We start from the raw sequence: 19,203 nt of genomic DNA, 5'->3' as shown, positions 1-19,203 counted from the left end.
GGAGGCTGTTTGCTTCGAGGTCTACTTCTGCACTGCAGTCTTTGATGACAATTTCCACTGTTGCTCATAATTTACAAGTTTGTTTTAACCTTTTATTTAACTAGATAAGGCTTCTTGTTAAATCTCACCTTGTATTATTATTGCACAATTTAGTGTTCATACCCACAAACAAAGTCTTCATCGCAGTCACTCTGCAGCTCCTCTGGAGTAGTAATGAGGGTGGAGAACTTTCCCTGTCCTGTCCATCCTAACTGCTGGAGGTTTTGAGTTGGTGACCTTTTTAATGTAAGCAACTTCCCACATTCCTAAACTCATAACAGTACCCACAACCCCCCTCCCTCCTGACAGGCCTGAATCCTTACATATGAATTGCTCTTACATCTCTCAAAGCCACCTGTACTTTGCCAGTTGTCTGAATGTCTTCAAAGAGATCCCCACCCTGTGACATTTGTGTCTCTGTACATGTCGGGTCATTGCCGCATAAAGCGAGGGGCGTGTGTTGTGTGTCCTTAGCTTCTCTCTTTCCTAGAATAAAGAGAAAAAATGTACACTCTTTTATTCAACACACACACACACACACACACACACAGAGCGCTGCTAAATAGATTCCTGGCAAACACAAGCTGTGTTGACAGGAGAGATGAGCTGCTGTTCCTGTCACAGCTTGCCGTAGGCACAGAGTCGGGCCCACGTTCAAAAAGAGCCGCCACTGTTGAAGCCACACAAAGCCAGCAGCCTTGTTGCTACTGCCTCTGCCAACAAACACACACACACACACACACACACACACACACACACACACACAGTCGTGCATTGCTGTATCAAAGGCAGTCAGGAGGGTGCTTGACTATTGGAACAGGTGATTCCCATTTACATCTGCTGACCCAGGCGCGTAGTCAGTAATGGGCCCACTTTACTCACTGGCCCGTTCAGCCAAGTTTGATCAAAATACATTTTGTTATGAAAAATATTCAAATGTCCAGTATGAAAAAAACAAAAAACTAGTGTGTGTTTAATGTGTCTTCTCTTCTGATTAAAACGAAACTGTTTAAACCATAGAATAAGGATCAAACAATTAGGAAGCCTTCGAACGTAGTTGGTTGCTATGGTAACAACAGGCAGGCTCTCCGGGCTGCCTTCAGCAGCTAACGTCAGCTAGCTGGCTTTTTAGACAATGTACCATGGACGTGTTAAGCAATGTACTGTTACAAGTTACCCTGACAACAATGGCTTCTCTTTAAAGTAGTTTGGACGGTTTTCTTGGATGGAGTACAGTGTAAATAAGGACGAGCTTTTCTGCAGCATGTGCAGACATTTCCCCAACAGAGCTGACGGCCCATCAGCGAAAGAGGAGTGTGTTTGAGTGATGGCCCTCACAGAGGTAACATTAAGTAAAACGTGTTTCATGCTTCTTGCGTTGTTATTTAAGTAACCTAGTAACCTTCCTATTTAGCAAGAAATCGTCAACACTGATGATGGCTTCTAGCTGTGTTTTGCCCACATTAAATAAGAAGATAACTTATCAGTGAGTGACGTAGTTTTTAGTTTTCTTTGATCCTGTCACTGCCGTGGACTCAATACACTGTCTAAGATTTGGCGCTTTGCTGGCCACTTCATTATGTCTTTCATAATTTAAACAATGCTTGGCTGGAAGTGTTCATTCTTTGATATATTTATTTTTCTTTTTTTTTACTACTGATAGCGCATTTGCTGCTCATGATCTGACCGTAGTCCTGAAGCAACAATGCTGTTAAAAAGGATATGTTCCATGTGTGATTTCTGTCTGTAAACGCCTTCTCTGCTGTTCATTCTCTGGGTTCATGTTTAGTTGCCACTTTGTGCAATACCGAAGACCGAAGCATATAAGTGCGTGTACAAGCAGGCGCCATCTTGGGAAAATAGTCATGACCACGAACGCCGTGCAACCAGTAAGCAGTAACATAGCTCAAGCACGGCGTTTTGTCGTTCGACTGGTCGTGACTGTTTTCCCAAGATGGCGCCTGCTTGTATACGTGAACGCTAATGTCTTTCTAATCTATGTTTTTAATAAACTGTCTGTACACTTACAAAGTTCTCAATGCTTCGGTTTACATGTAGGGACCCTCATTATGCTACCGTGGAAGTGTGGTGAAAAAAAAACGTCGAAACGTCAAGGTTGAAGGGAAGACAACACAAGGGTTAAATAAGAACCTTCATATGAATGGGCCCCTAACCTTTTTTCACTACAACGATAAACCCTTTAAGAGAGGGACCGTAAAGCACCCGGCACTCCCGGGCAGTTGCACCCCCTCACCCACTGCTGGATTCTCCTTCTACCAGGAGTCGTAATTACTGATGTCCTATGAGCCCCTCACCCCGACTTCATCCATTAAAGGCCCAGAAGCCATTTCCCTAATCAGAGCTAGTCGGGCTCTGGCTTCTGGTTGGCCTCTTGTGTTTTATGTCAGTGTTACAGAGGATAATCTCACTTTGATGTTGGTTTGGTAAATTGCAGTTGGCTGTCCACCGTGGAAGTGGCATCATGTTGATGTCAGTTTTGTGTTCAGTGCACATGTCTCTGGCCTTGCAAAGAAAAGAAACTGCCCAGTATTTGTGTTGAAAACTACTAATGCATAATTTTCTGTTTTTCCTCCCCTCTATTTCCTTGCCAATACCTCAGAGGGGTACAGAGGGATTTTGGAAGTCGGTGGCTCACTATGTGCCTCGGGAGCCGACCGAGATAAGAATCCTCAATCCCTACTTCATCCAGGAGGCCGCCTTCCAGTTCATAGGCCTGCCCTTCAACAATGGCCTCATGGGCAAAGGGGTAAGACAGACATTGTGCTGAAATGATCATTATTAATAGTAGGGCTGGGACGATATGCTTTTGTCCCGATTCCATTCTTTCACGATACACAGGTTCCGATTCGATTTGTATTGCGATTTTCATTTTTTGCGATTCTGGAAGTGTTTTCTTTTCCTTCTTTAACAAAAGCAGAAGTTGAATAATACACTTCTAGAGACAATATATCATGAGACATTTCTAAAAAGTAATTGTTTTCTAAGAAGAATGCACATCACAGGTCAGTCAGTCAGTCAGTCAGTCTGACATTTATTTCATTTGTAAAGAACAGCATAAGATGGATTTTCTGCTTTCGGTCTATTTTGCTGGAAACGGATATGATGTAGTCGCCGTCAGCGGTACCGTATAAACATATTAAGGTGAATAATTACCACCTTTCTTAAGATGTATATGATCTGCTCTTCTGTTGTATTTTACGTTAGTATGTTTGTACTTTAATCGTTGTTTCTGGAGGTTCTTTACCTCCCTCAAAAGAGGGAGAATGAAAGCAGATTTTAGAGGAAATGCCAAACAATTTCTGATTGTTGACATTGCCTAAATGTCGAAGAACCTGCTGCAACTCTGGCCCAGTCTGATTTCTACAGTACTCCATTGTTTTGTATTCGATGTTAGAAATTGATGCATGTTCTTTGCTTTGTCTGGACTTGAGACTGCTGAATCAGGTCTTGACAAGAGAACATTTTATTGGAGAAAAAACACATTTTAGTTGGTGACCAACGACAACCAGACAGGAAAAAGTGCGTGCGTGCGTGCGTGCGTGCGTGTGTGTGGTAGAATATTGTTAGAGAATTGAAGAGACATGAGGAGGAGTGGATCACCGTAACTCTGCCCTCTGGGGCCACCAGAACACCCCTGCCTGAACTCCACTCTGCAACATGTGTTCAACATGTGGGCATCGTGTGTGTGTAGTGCTGTCTCATACGTACAATACAGGCTGCAGGGTTGTATGATTTGGCACATTCTTTCCCTGGAACACTTTCTGACCATCATAGTTTATGTTTATATATGTGGAAATTAATGAGGAGGCCTATTTGTTATCCTAGTGTTTATGTTGAGTGTGTGTAAATTAATGTGTATTAGAACACGCAGTAGGGGGTTGGCCAGCTGCTGGTTCAGCTTCACCTACCCTGAGGGCTGCAAATCAGGGTAATGATTTAAATGGGGCCTCCCTCCGTTCTTTCTTCTGCACCCACTTTTTTTCCAACATACACACAGCCCCTCTACCCCCCAAATCTCTGGCTGCCCAAGGCGGTTAGGAAGCACAGTTCAACCCTGTAGATCGGTGTGTCATAGCAGAGGTCGCGTCTTAAAGGTAATAGTTAATCACCAAGTGCTCAGAATAGCAGAACAAAGACAAATGTACAAAGGAGGGAGGAAAGCAGATGCATAAAAGGCATTGAACATCCGTCTCCAAACCAGTGTCAGAAACCATGATCAGTTTCAAAATTGAAATATCAATATTAATCCCTGTGTTGATGGTCCTGGTGTGAGTGTGATGTTCTAACAGTTTTCCCCTCTGTTTTTTTATTCCAGAACATTCCAACTTTGGGAACAGTTGCTATAACGATGGCACTGCATAACTGTGATGAGGTGGCAGTGGCTGGTTTTGGGTACGACATAAACACGCCTTACGCACCTCTGCACTATTGGGAGAGTGTCAAGATGTCCGCCATCAAAGAGGTGAGCTTTCGGAGCACAGCACTCATTTCTGGTGTGTTTTGGTCAAAAAGTAAAAAAATCTGTCAAAGTTGGCGCATTTGTAATTATAAAAAAAAAAAAAAAAAATCTGGTGTGCCATTCTCTCTATGCTAATGAGAACAATATTTTTTGGCTTCTCCCTGGCCACTGAAGAATAACTGAAGAAACAAATGACTGTAATCTTTGATGAAGAGGGACCACCACTCCTGTGGAGGAGAGGGAGGGGAGCTGGCCTACAGCCAAAATACATTCACTACAAAGCCTTCACTGTTTAGCCTCATGGTAATATTAGCATATGGATTGTGCATGACTTGGACTTCTCTCAGCTTTTGTGTTTGCATCCAAAGATGTTTTGAGCTTCATAGACATGGTGGCAAAATGTGCGGCGTTGCACTAAGTGGATCTGTCTCTCTAGCTGATCAGATCGTGGCTGTCGAACGGATGCGGTTATTGAGATATGTGAGTTTAAAGGCCAAATCAAATAAAAATGTTAGGCCCAAAAAAGTCTTAAATTCACTCAAGTATTGTGTTCTAGGTCTTAAATAGTTTTTAAACGGGTCTCAATTTCCCTACGTCCATGTAACGCTACCTCTAAAGCTCTTTTTTAAATTATTCCGTGGTGTTGTAGTTCTTTCTTTCGCTAGTTCAATTTGCTGTATTACGACTACAAATGAGACCAACATGCAACTTACATTGCAGCCAATCAGCTTTCGTGTTATTGGTGCGAGTCTCTTTCGGATTGTACCACAGACAGAAAACGGATTTTATCCTTCAGCTTTGGGGAAGTGCAAGTTTAGCGATACTTGGTTTGAAAAAAATGTATTTAATTTTTATCTTTACATTTTTTTTTTATTTAAACAAAATGTACCTGGTACATTGTGTCATTTTTTTTTATCATGGCCATGTAATAATATCCTCATATCAGAAGCCTTTTTGGAAATGAATGAAACATCTATTATTGTAAACATTTAAGCAAAAACCTAAGTGACTGGTTAATAACGTTGTTCTTTTCTAATACCAGAATACAAATGATACAAACTAAACTGAACTCAAATGTTAACTAAATTGAAATAACACAATGGCTAAAATGTAGTCAAATATACCTAGGGTAATAATTTTATGGTGCAAAAATGTAGGTGGCTAAGGTATAAAATACGTAAGTAAAATAAACTCCTGCTGTATTTATTTCTATCTGTGGTGGTTAGTGTGTTCTAATGAAGCACAGTGCTGTGCATATGTTACACATAATGCACATTTTGAACTTCTCCTCCTTAGTATCCTCTTACCTTAGGAGTACTGAGGGCATGACACTATGAACAACACCACAACTAAAACGAGTAACTCTGAAACCAAATGAAAAGTAGAACGGAAACATCAAAAGGTTAAATGTGTATTTTCCACAGATTGAAAGTGGCACTGGTCTTTCATCAGTCACTGTATCAACATGCTAACTGTTAGTGCGTCGTTTTGAACAATCATTTTGTAAACGCCCTCGTGGCCGATCCTCTCTCCTCTCCATCCGTCAAGTCTTCCTCTCGGTGTTTACACTGAAAGCCAGTGGAATCAAAGATGTCACCCGTGTGCTGACGTGTGTAAACCATGAGCTCAGTATGATGATAACCTTTGTCTAAACTCCTGGTGAACCTTTGGCATTAATTATCATCATCTTCATCAACATTGTCATCATCAGCCACACATGGCTAATTAATGGGAATACTTTTGGCTTTTTTTTTGTTTGGAACACTTTTAACCACGGCCACTCCCTGGGGCTGTTTGATTTTCTGGAACCACGTTGATTTATCCACGTATTATTCCACTGCTTTGGAGTAAGAGCCTGTTTCCTATCTGGGTGGATGCTTTAAAGCTCCACGGAAATTGGTTAATTACACGAGAAACTTGTTGATGATAAAATGTCACATACGTGAACTAATACCGTGTGATGCTACAGAGGTCATCTGCTGTGGTGTAGGAGATGGTATCTCAGAGCTGATCAAACTTACTGATGAATTGATTCAGTTAAAGCCGCTATGATCAATAATCAATGGACACGGTTCTATCGGTGGCTAACTTTGACTCATCGCCAGTCGGGGTGCAACGGATCACAAAACTCAGAAGCTAACGGTAAGCTAAAGTTACCTGCTGCCAAGTATAACGTTAGTGTTATCTAGCGTAACAAGCAGCTACCGCTAACGACATGTTTCGGAACATTAGAGAGCAACGTAGGCATTTATGAGGCACCAAAATCTGCGTTGCTATTCCGTCCGGTAGATACCGGTCATTTAGGCACTGGTGTCATATTAGCACCGGGGTTCGGTACCCAAACCCCGGCTTTAGTTCCCTATTTCTCGAGTAACTCAATTACTAGCAAAGAGTATAGAAGTACCAAGAGGCGAAACTCAATAGACCGTTGTGTTCCGTTCAGTCCAAGATGGCGGAGCTGCACTCTTTAGAACTTAACGCACCCATGACCGAGCCGCAGCTTGCAATGGAACGTTTTAAAGAGTGCAGCTCCGCCATCTTGGACTGAACGCAACACAACGTTCTATTGAGTTTCGCCTCTTGGTACTTCTATACTCTTTGCTACTAGTCTGTATCCACGTACGTTCCACTGCCAGAATTGCTCCGGTGGCGAAGCCATTCGGTCCGTTGCCGAGTATCAGAAGTTAAAGTCCGAGCAAGAACAATCTTTGCTGAGTTGTGTTGGTGGCCATGATGTTGTGGCCCTCCTCCCCCACGGGGTTCAGGAAAAGTTATATTTTCCAGCTCGCTCCATTAGTGGTGAAGGAGTTGGCTAAGGCGAACGCTAACGATGCTAAGCCGACGCCACGACCAAACGTTAGCGATTGGTTATAGCAGATTCAGAGTGGCTCTGGGCAGATCCAATAGTTTTAAACTTCAACAGAGCACCCGCCTTCAAGGAAGTTAACACTTGTCAATGGAGAGTGGCCAGACTCTCTGTACAAATGAAATGTACCAGTCTGGTAGGACCAGGCTAAACATCAGGTTAGATGCTAAATGGTGCTGGTCCTTATCCTTCCACGGTACTGCTAACCGCGTCCCTGCTCCGACCAGCTCAGCGCTCTATGGATGTCAGTTGGACTTTACATTACAACCTTGTTTCTTATGTTAATTTCGAATACAATTATAGCTCATTGTTCCTTTTGGTCCTGCTGTGACCCATCAGGCAGAGGTAGGAGGATAGACCAGAGGCAGCTGCAGGGCCCAACCTCCTGTAGCGCTCCACTTTTTTTTTTCTCCTTTCTATTATTCCCTCCTGTATGTTCCTTTCTCCACCCTTTGCCTCCTTCATTTGCTCTCTGGCTGTTCCTTAGTCTCTGCATCCCAAAGCACCACACAGGAACCACCGGCTCTGGTTACATGTCGGCCCACTGGACTGAATCCTCACAGCACAGCAGGGAGGAAAGCTGACCCAGTGTGGCTTTACTAATATAAATGCACACATAACCACCCACACGTATAGACACTGGGAATAGCAAAATCCTAAACTAACCTACAGGTTTAGTGCATATAGCAATGCTTTTGGAATATGTGCTCTTGAATGCTAATCTAGAAGTATTCTCACAATGATCATGGGTTATTATTTTTTTTTAATCACTCTGGATTTGTTTTTTCTTCCGATTCTCCCACAGTCATGGACACACAACATAGCCAAGGAGAAGGAGTTCCTCCGCAAGCTGGTGAAGGCCAACATCATCACAGACCTGACCAACGGTATCTGAGTTTACACCCGCCCACAGTCTCCTTTTGCCTTTCCCAAAGGACTACAGAACAGGAAACTGAGAAATGGATCGTCTCTGGGAGAAAGAACTCTTAGAATCCGGGTGGCCTGCACACTGTCTGGGTTTTTCATATCAAAGGAGATTATTTAAAAAAACAAAAAAAAACAATACAGATACAGGAGGGTTTCTGTGGAGAGATGCACACATGTGCCTTCTGAACCAAAGAGTCCTGCTGATTGAAGCAGGAAGCGGAAGGGGTCAACGTTTACCACTTCAACCCCCGGAGAATCACCTGAATGAATTGTAAGGAGCCGAAATGACATGTTGGCATACGTGTCAGGATTGAGCTTGACACAATGGCTGACTTGATGAAGGGACACAATTGACCGGAATGAAAAGGGGGACTGTAATGGGAGAGCGTTGCGGGGACGGGTTGAGTATTAGCAGTGCCAAACGTACCTCGTACAGGGGAGAGGTCGCTTCCTCCTCCTTTTGCTGCCTGAATGTATTCACTTCCCTCAGTGTAAATATCAAAGATTTTTACTGTGCTTTTAACAAGCTGCAGCAGCCCCCCCACCCCTCCGCCCGCCATTTGTCCATTCATTCATTCATTCATTCGTTTTTGTACTGCCTGTCCAGAGTACGAAATTAACACTTGCCAAGCCAGTTGACGGCACATAAATCAGCGAGGGTCACCTGCCACACAGACTGGTTTCACTTTGACACACTCACAGTTGAGTGTTTAAGTAACATACAGACTTCAGTTGTTGCAGTTTTCTCTGTAAAGTCTTTGTAAGGGAGTTATATTGGAGATTCTTTAAAGCAGGTTGTGCGTGTGCGTGCGTTATTTATTTTTAGATAATCTCTGGCAGGTGAGCCCAAAAGTAAAATCCGGACACTGCATCTCTCTCTTTTGTAAATCCCTCCTCCTCTGGACTCTGGTGTCGTGGTATTGGCTTCATCACTTCATCAGCTGAAAAGCCTCCAGGCGTAAACGTAGACATACAGTAACGTGTCCAGCATCTTTTGTTTGCTGTGGATTGTCTTGTTCTTCAGTAGTAGTGAAATCTTGGATTGCAGAATATATATATATATATATATATATATATATATATATATATATATATATATAAATATTGTTTCTTGAATAATCTTAATTATTTATTTTGTATTGTTACTAAGTCCCATTGTTTTGGTCACTCACAGGCAGGCCTGCTTTCTGTTCTTGTTCAGAGAAAACGCAAAAGTTAGAATTTGTGTTTTTGTTTTTTTTCTTCTTCTTTTTCTTTCATTCTTCGATTTCACCATCGGGTGTTTCCTCAGACTGCATCATCCTTAAGTCTTGGGCAGAAGCAGTGTTATGATTAAGCCAAATACAAACCAATTAATCAATGGATTCAGTAATTAATGTCAGACAGACAGCCCAGTATGTCTGTGCTTTGTGCAGCTTGTGTCAGCAATGGACACAATAGCAAATGTCTTTGATTTGAGAGAATCGATGAGGTGACAGTTGCCACACTCGTGCTGATCAGGCCTTTGGACTCAGCAGATGTAGGTTCTGCTGCCACTCACTTCAGTATTTCAACAATGCATGAACATAACGTGTTCAGTATTATACAATCAAACTTTTAGCTTCTCCTTCTGCTCCCCCCTTCCCCTCCAAAAGACAATATGAGAATGTCAAAATTGCATCTGTTTTCCTTTTTGTCATTTTATCAAATGAATGCGAAAATCTCTTTGTATAGTGATGGTGCATTTAAATACTGCTTTACAAAGCAGGGTTGTGTTTTACAGAGGATTGTTTGTTTCTACTTCTTTGGAAGTGGATATTTACTGTACATTGTACACACGGATAAACTTCCATTACTCTCAATCAATAAGCTGCATCTGTTCTATTATGATTAGTTTTCACAAACGCTGCTTGGATCGTGCAAGTGTCCTATCTGGTCTCTCCAGAAAGGCTCCGCTGAGTTTGAAGAAATGGATCACTTATAGGCCCCGTTTGGGACTTTTTAATGAGCAAAGGTACAGGGAACAGCGACCATTGCACTATCATGAGGCGCTCTCAGTGCCTTACACCTCATCACCAGAAAACTGTAGCGAAGGGGTTTGACGCAGGCAGCTGATCCAGTATGTAAGATCACCTCCAGGTCAGGACGGGTCGCCTCTCATTTCTGTGATTTTGGGACCAGTCCATTTCATATCTGTGCTGTATATACATTATATACAGTCTAGGAAATCCTGAAAGCCCATACTGGTTGTTTGGTATGTTTTAGCCCATACATTATCAAGTGTATATCAAATGTTGCCTACTCAACGGCAGCTGTTATAATGCAAGGAATAACCAAATTAACTTTTTGCTCTGTCAATGGTTGCTCATTGTCTGCCGTAATGCTAAACAATACTAAATTTTTTCGCAGCTTACTATTAAAGGGGCACTCTACAGATTTTTTTACACATGAAGTTCAGTTTACTAGTCACGAGGACTATTACTCAGCCTGTAAGAAGTTGGATAATGTCTTCTGTGGCTCTGGAGGGAGCTTTCTAAAGTCTTAGAAGATGTAGGATCCGGTGTATTAAAAGCTGGACTCGTTCTTGGGACTAAAAGTCAGTATTATCTTGCTCTCTGCTGTTATGATTTTAATTTCTTTCTTCTTTTTTTTTTTATAATCCATCTCTTGTGAGACCCCATTTTTATGGAAGTGCAATGCCAAATCACTGGAGTCCCTCTTTAATGCTTGAATGTTACAACATTTCTGAATGCAAAGAGAGTTTGAAGTGGTCCCTTCTGACCGCCACAGGGCCATGGCACTATAATGTGACTAGACAAAAATATAACTGTGAGACTGTCACTGACAAGTTAGATTTACAACGTACTTAAATCATTTGAAGGCAGCGGCTGCTTGAAAAGCAGAAAAAAATCAATCTAAAATCTCATTGTATGTTTTGGAAAATGCTTCTTAATAATGTAAAATGTGTAGTTAGCAGGATGAAACGCACCAAATCACCAGTACGGTCGTTAAAGCGTTGAGACTAAGCAGACCCTTAGTTTGAATCAGAATTTTTTTACACATGCTGGAGGAGTCCAAATGGATTGGACCCAAATCACTTCTTCATAACCTGTTCATGTTAAAGCCGAATGTATTTGCTTTTTATCATTTAATTCATTTACCATCATCAGAAGAAAGTCAAAGTGATCAGTGTGAGTTTGTTTTTTGATATACAGTTATAAGTGGCTTTCTGCAACTCAATAAATAAGTTTATAATGGAAATTTGCCTGTGCATGTTTGCATCTTAGTCCGTTTCTGTGAAGCACCAGGATGTATTTGTCCCCCAACAGCTCAACTGTTGTATTTTGTATTTGCCTTTTCGTATATACATATTCCTGTACACTGTTCATTTTCAGTGTGTGTGTGTATATATATACTGTGTATAGTAAATATTTTGTAGGTATCTAGTCTCTGTTTTATCTCAACAGACATGCAGTACTTTTCATCCTTGCTTTTGTCAAAATGTGACAGCGGGTGGCCTGAACGTCTTCGCAGATGGCTTTTCAAAGCACAGTGTGGCCTTCGGTGCCACTTACAGTTAAAGGTGGCCTCATGTTATGCAGCATACATCAGGTATTATACTGTCTGTACTGTCTGTGTCCAGAGGTTACAAACTGCAGAAAGCTCCCAGTAAAGATGATGGAGGGGATGGAACGGAGGAGCGTGGAGAAGGGGATTTCCTTTCCTACTCTGTACTCTGTATCTCCTACCTGCAGAGCCAGGGGAAATCATTTTTCAATCCTCCATCCACCAGACTTCCTCCCTAATGTACTCTCCTTTTTTTTTTTTTTTTTTTTTCTCTTGTGTGTTTATGTCTGTCCCACTCCGTGTCCTTCTCCGACTCTCACTTTTCTCCCAAACTCCCCTCGCCCACCCCCTCATTCTTTCCGTTTTGCTGTGTCTTACTATCCCTGTGCCGTGTATTTCTTTCTCTTCACCTGCTCAACTCTGAGGCAGATCTTGTTTCATTGCTGTTGCCATGAGGGACCCATTCAAGACCTGTTATATATACACACACACACACACACACACACACAATAAACACACACAATAAACACACAGGCTATTCAGCTGCAGCCGTGAATCTCTCACTCAATTTTCACACACCACAACATCGCCATAAACCAGAGGAGCGTTGCTGAGAAGCAGCGAGAGCAGGCCGTCCAGCTGTGGCTGCTGTAAGTCAGTATTGGTGTGAGGTGAAAGAGGACGAGGCGCTGAGGGGCCCTTAAAGCGCCGCTGGACCGTCCCATCCTGCTGTTAATGGGGTGACAGAAACTTTTGGCCTCCACAAGTCACCAAAACCACCTCGCTCTGACTCGACAGATTTCCTGACCTCCACTGGGTGGGATTGAATGCTCACTCCCTCGCAGCGGGAGGATATTTGCCACCTGGGATCTCCCCGAGGCAGCTGGCCCGGCCGTAGGCGGTCGTTGATGTTTGTCCGGCAGACCAGAGTATGAGCACGCCTGCACCTCTTCAGCCAACGGGCCTTTTATTCTCGGCGACAGGTTCCCCGCCCCACCTCCTCTCAGTAGGATTGGAACGGAGGGGCCATGACCTCCGGGGTCTGAAATTTAAACTCCTCGTAAAATGAGTTGGAATGGGGAGAGAAAACACCCATTCAGAGTGTTTCCCCCCCCCCTCTGTTTACTTAATGTCAGGTCAGCTGAGATGAGGGAAAACAACATTCCCTTCTTTACACTGTGTCCCACATTGTGTCAGTTCACCTTTGTCTGTGGATGTGACACACCTACAGGACGGTTCTTCTCGTCCTGTCAGCCTCTAAACATGTAGCGCGCAATGAGCGTTTCTAGTGAATATCATAAATGTAGTTTCAGAGTGACACAAAGCATTTTTAAAGATGACATTGTATTGTTAAGAGATAATGTTTTCTTTGTTTCTGTGTGTCCGTCCTGCTGCGATGGAAGTTAGTAAGTTAGAAAATACTTCTCAGTCAGCCATGTGACCTTTAGGATGAAGTATGAGGAGGAAGTACAAATACATTTTTTTTTTTTTTTTACAACTTTGGCAGAGTGCATTTTGCTACACCTTTCTCTGAAGACAGCAATCAAATTAAAATAAATAACTGTCATCATAGTTGCAGTCATGAATGGCTCTGGCAATATTGTGTTTAAGAATATAATAATAATACCAGCTTTATTTTTAGCCAGCTGACAGCAATTTTATTGTCTGCAACTAACTTATTAGAATCATATATAATATTTGTTTAATGAATTGTAACAGTCAATTGCTAAGTCAAATATCTATAAAGTAGTCCAATACTCCTTGGGTCTAGGTTGACAAAATAATATCACCACAAGGTCCATTTAGTAGCTTTCAGTCATATAAAGTGATCTTCATCAGCTGTAGTTTGCCCAGTTGTCATGACATTGCAGATGTTCACATTTTCATTTTTTGTCATCACATTTGACGGACTTGTATTTAATATGATTTAAAGTGCCCATATTATGCTCATTTTCAGGTTCATAATTGTATTTATAGGTTGTACCAGAATAGGTTTACATGGTTTAATTTTCAAAAAACACCATATTTTTGTTGTACTTCACATTGCTGCAGCTCCTCTTTTCACCCTGTGTGTTAAGCTCTCTGTTTTAGCTACAGAGTGAGGCATCACACTTCTATGCCATCTTTGAGGGGAGTTGGACATGCGCAGTAGCTAGGTAAGGACTACTAGCTAGAAGCTAGCGTTGCTAGCGGTTAGCCACCTCGTTCTCAATGGCAAAACACTGCTACAACACACACGAGTTCACCTTAATCTACAAACTAAATTGTATAGAACTACTTGCATGTCGCTCGTCTGCAGGTATTTTACGCAAAGTTGGAAGTGCGCCCTCGTTTAGAAGAAGTCTCCCGGCTAATCCTGCCTCGTACTGACCGAAGTTGGAGAAACAGCTAGCTGATGTGGTATTAGCTAAAGTGGTTAGCACGCACCAAATGTTTTGGCCGATGACGTATACGGCCCTGCCGATTTGGGCCAGCTCACCCGGAGACTGAAGGCAGGATACATTCAGAAACCCATATCTCACTCAAAACAGCATGGATGTTTTTTTTTCCAAGTTTGTATGCATGGAAGCACCAGAGACACATAAAATAAAACCCTAAATCCCAGAAAAAAAGTGATTTTTTTTTTTTTCATAATATGGGCACTTTAAAGCTTCAGTGTGTAACGTTTTTATATTAATGAACGTCCGTTACATTCAAGCCATTGCCAAATGAATTGCTACAAAGCTAATTAAGACTATCAACTCCACACAACTTTCTCAGTATGGCTATGTTCAGAAGATTGTGTCGTCCGGTGACTTTCGCACGCAGAAACTCAAGTGAAGATAATTACCTCCTCTGAAGAGTCCATCATGTTTTCATAAGCTGTGTCTGAGCACACATCGCTGCTAGTCTGTGTGACATCATCTCTGTTCGCCTTCTAAAATATTAGAAACGCTAAATCAGAACCAGAGAACCCCAGAGGCATCGGCGAGTTTCAGATATTCCGTCCAATTAACAAGGGACCGTTTCGATCACCTGACGTGTGTTTGGTGTGTTTGACAGTGCAGTATGAAAGCAAACCGAACCAAATGAAAAATGCAACAGTGTTGTAACTTCACCCCCGAATTGCACCGAGTCCACCGAACTATAGGTGTGAAAGCGCCATTAGTTTTGTTGCTTAAAGGAATAATACGCAGAGCAGTATAGACTAATCCAAAAGTAATCCCTCTCAACCATCACTTACAGTGTGACCCACTAGAAGTGTGTGGTGATGTCTGTGTCTGCAGAGACCCTGCCCTCTGGCTGTATTTACTTTTTAGTGCGGGACGTTTGTGGGCATCAAACAAAGGCCCTACGTGGGTGTGTAACCCCCAGCCAATAACAAAGTGCAGGGTGTGCAGCCCGTTCTGTTTTCCAACAGCCGCTTTGCCTTGCAGCGTCTAATAGGATCGCACACGTTTAGCTGACACAGACGCACAGAAACGGACAGGACGAAGCTCTGCATTCACTCATAATCCGACAAAAGCGTCACCTTCCCGCGGAGTTGTGGGTGTGCTTATTTGTGCTTGAGAACATAACCGCCATGCAACAAGATCAATTTATTCCTCTGATTTATTGCTTTGTACGACGTTCCCTCTCTTCATTCATTCTCTAGCTAGCTCGACCACCGCTGCCTTCTCTCTCTGGCTCTGAGCCGGAGAGGAAGTCCAACACGGTTTACACAAACAGTAAAGCGATGCAATACTACATATTCTACCTTTTAATATACAGTCAGGTCCATAAATATTGGGACATCGACACAATTCTAATCTTTTTGGCTCTATACACCACCACAATGGAGTTGAAATGAAACGAACAAGATGTGCTTTAACTGCAGACTTTCAGCTTTAATTTGAGGGTATTTACATCCAAATCAGGTGAACGGTGTAGGAATTACAACAGTTTGTATATGTGCCTCCCACTTTTTAAGGGACCAAAAGTAATGGGACAATTGGCTGCTCAGCTGTTCCATGGCCAGGTGTGTGTTATTCCGTCATTATCCCATTTACAAGGAGCAGATAAAAGGTCCAGAGTTCATTTCAAGTGTGCTATTTACATTTGGAATCTGTTGCTGTCAACTCTCAATATGAGATCCAAAGAGCTGTCACTATCAGTAAAGCAAGCCATCATTAGGCTGAAAAATCTAAACAAACCCATCAGAGAGATGGCAAAAACATTAGGTGTGGCCAAATCAACTGTTTGGAACATTCTTAAAAAAGAAAGAACGCACCGGTGAGCTCAGCAACACCAAAAGACCCGGAAGACCACGGAAACAACTGTGGTGGATGACCGAAGAATACTTTCCCTGGTGAAGAAAACACCCTTCACAACAGTTGGCCAGATCAAGAACACTCTCCAGGAGGTAGGTGTATGTGTGTCAAAGTCAACAATCAAGAGAAGACTTCACCAGAGTGAATACAGAGGGTTCACTACAAGATGTAAACCATTGGTGAGCCTCAAAAACAGGAAGGCCAGATTAGAGTTTGCCAAACAACATCTAAAAAAGCCTTCACATTTCTGGAACAACATCCTATGGACAGATGAGACAAAGATCAACTTGTACCAGAGTGATGGGAAGAGAAGAGTATGGAGAAGGAAAGGAACTGCTCATGATCCAAAGCATACCACCTCATCAGTGAAGTATGGTGGTGGTAGTGTCATGGCCTGGGCATGTATGGCTGCCAATGGAACTGCTTCTCTTGTATTTATTGATGATGTGACTGCTGACAAAAGCAGCAGGATGAATTCTGAAGTGTTTCGGGCAATATTATCTGCTCATATTCAGCCAAATGCTTCAGAACTCATTGGACGGCGCTCACAGTGCAGATGGACAATGACCTGAAGCATACTGCGAAAGCAACCAAAGAGTCTTTTAAGGGAAAGAAGTGGAATGTTATGCAATGGCCAAGTCAATCACCTGACCTGAATCCGATTGAGCATGCATTTCACTTGCTGAAGACAAAACTGAAGGGAAAATGCCCCAAGAACAAGCAGGAACTGAAGACAGTTGCAGTAGAGGCCTGGCAGAGCATCACCAGGGATGAAACCCAGCGTCTGGTGATGTCTATGCGTTCCAGACTTCAGGCTGGAATTGATTGCAAAGGATTTGCAACCAAGTATTAAAAAGTGAAAGTTTGATTTATGATTGTTAATCTGTCCCATTACTTTTGGTCCCTTAAAAAGTGGGAGGCACATATACAAACTGTTGTAATTCCTACACCGTTCACCTGATTTGGATGTAAATACCCTCAAATTAAAGCTGAAAGTCTGCAGTTAAAGCACATCTTGTTCGTTTCATTTCAACTCCATTGTGGTGGTGTATAGAGCCAAAAAGATTAGAATTGTGTCGATGTCCCAATATTTATGGACCTGACTGTATACTTAAATGATTTATTTTAGCTGTACTTCCTTAAGATAAGACTGAAGCCAGAGAGACATACTGAAGTTTCACCAGTGCACACTGTAGCTCCCGTGTTGTGTACACTGCTCCCCCTCCATCCATCCACATAATAACGCCTCTAATCAAGCCATATGCCAACACTTTGCTTTATGATTTGTTTGGATGATCAGTGATACAACAAATCTGGAGGACGCCTGCAGGAACGCAGCTTTGAAATGCTATGATGAAATGTAAATTACCGCAGATTTATTTGCGCTTCATGCGCTCGTTTGAGCTAATGTGGAAACGTTGTTATGGAGTTCACTGTTTTGCAGACAGTGTGACTGTTTTAACAGATTTGGCCTGAGGGCTTTGGACAGTGTGCTGGATGAGGGGAGTTCCCACTTGAAAAGTGCAAACAAACGTTTAAAGCTGGAACAGGCCCAAGAAAAAAAAGGCACCTTTTAAGATGGAGAATGCACAGAAGAGATGGAGAGGAAGGACCTGTGACCTGTGCCTCCAGAAGAAACCGGAGAAACCTCGGAGGGAATTCAAAATACACGTTAACTGTACATCACATCTGGAACAGTCACTCTCCTTTCTGTCTCTCCATTCAGCATCACCATCCAAAATCCAAACCACCCATCCTCTCCCCCATCCAGTACTGCTGAACTTGGATGGACTCAGCAGCTCCAATGGCCCAAACCAGCACCCTGTATCCATGGAAACAAGGTTCATCCCTAAGAGCATGAGTACTTTCAGGAGAATAGTCAACTTTCTACAGACACAAAAAAACGGCGTATCTTGTTGAAAACAAATGTTCTCATAAATTCAGTTTTACATTCTTACAAGGAAATAAAGATTCGGCTCGCCAAAGACTAAACGTGTGTGTGTGTGTGTGTGTGTGTGTGTGTGTGTGTGTGTGTGTGTGTGTGTGTGTGTGTGTGCGCGCGCGCGCGCGTGCGTGTGCGCTGATGATTTATGTGTGTTGTGCTTGCACAGGGTTTAACTGTGGATGTACAAACAGTGTCATGCTGCAAATCCCTCTCACAATGCCGAACAAGTTCATCATCATTGCTCACAGGATGATGGATGATGTAGACACACTTCTTAAATGTGCGGCCCTGGTTGCAGTGCAGTGCCATCTGCTGAATCATTGATTCATTTTTATTGAGGACAGTTTTCCCTCTGGAGGGTATTGCCTGATCATTTAAAGAGGGGGACTGGTATTGTTTGGCAGCCAAGTCAGTTTGATGCGTGCGGTAATGTCACAAATATTACATTGTTTAATCCTAGCAGGTCTCTCTCTCCCCCCTCGATGTTATTGCGCCCATCCTTATTATCTGACGTGGAGCTGCAAAGATGAATCGGTTAGTTGTCAACTATTTAATTAATCGCCCACTATTAATCGGTTTGAGTCATTTCTTAAGAAAGAAAAGGGAACAGTTAACTGAATTTGAGTTGTGGACAAAACAAGACATTTTCTGCAAAACAACTAATTGATTAATCCAGAAAATAATCGACAGATTAATCGACAATGAAGATGATTGTTAGTTGCTGCCCTAATCTGACAGTACATTCCTGCATGTCATGCACCTCAGCTGTGCATTGTCGCCTTGTTGGTCGCTCCTATAAATAGCACTGTGGCAGAGACCAAGGGATCCTCCCTGCATTTGTCTCTGCCTCGGTGCGGAGAGTGGGCCCGGAGAGGAAAGCTGAGGAGCTATTTACCCAGCCTTTGTGCTCGGCGGGCCTCAGTGTTTGCCCTGTAGGGAGTGCCTCAGCTGGAGGGCCTTTCGGTAGGTAGGTGGGTGGAGCGGGGTGGCAGGTCGGAACGGGACAAACCTTAAATGGTGGAGGGGTGGAGAGTGGCGGGGAGCTCCGCCGGTAGAAGGTGCGTGGTTTGTGTTGCAGTGAGCAGGGATCGGGGATCGGGGCGAGTACTCA

At 42.8% G+C, this 19,203-nt stretch overlaps 1 protein-coding gene across 7 annotated transcripts in view; it reads left to right on the top strand.

Annotated features, from left to right (window-relative positions):
• st3gal3b (ST3 beta-galactoside alpha-2,3-sialyltransferase 3b) overlaps window positions 1–10,950 on the top strand; it is a 65,028-nt gene extending 54,078 nt beyond the window's left edge. For all 7 annotated transcript variants that reach the window (XM_078263465.1, XM_078263462.1, XM_078263468.1 and 4 more), the window contains 3 exons: window positions 2,660–2,806; window positions 4,376–4,522; window positions 8,191–10,950. In XM_078263465.1, coding sequence (XP_078119591.1) covers window positions 2,660–2,806; window positions 4,376–4,522; window positions 8,191–8,280 — 384 coding nt within the window. In that variant the 3' untranslated portion in view covers window positions 8,281–10,950. The remainder of the gene's footprint in view (window positions 1–2,659; window positions 2,807–4,375; window positions 4,523–8,190) is intronic.
• The last annotated feature ends 8,253 nt before the right edge of the window (window positions 10,951–19,203 follow it).

Source organism: Sander vitreus, chromosome 12 (assembly GCF_031162955.1).
Source record: "Sander vitreus isolate 19-12246 chromosome 12, sanVit1, whole genome shotgun sequence".
NCBI lineage: Eukaryota > Metazoa > Chordata > Actinopteri > Perciformes > Percidae > Sander > Sander vitreus.
Note: the sequence above shows the minus strand (reverse complement) of the source record. Positions and strands in the feature narration are given on the sequence as shown.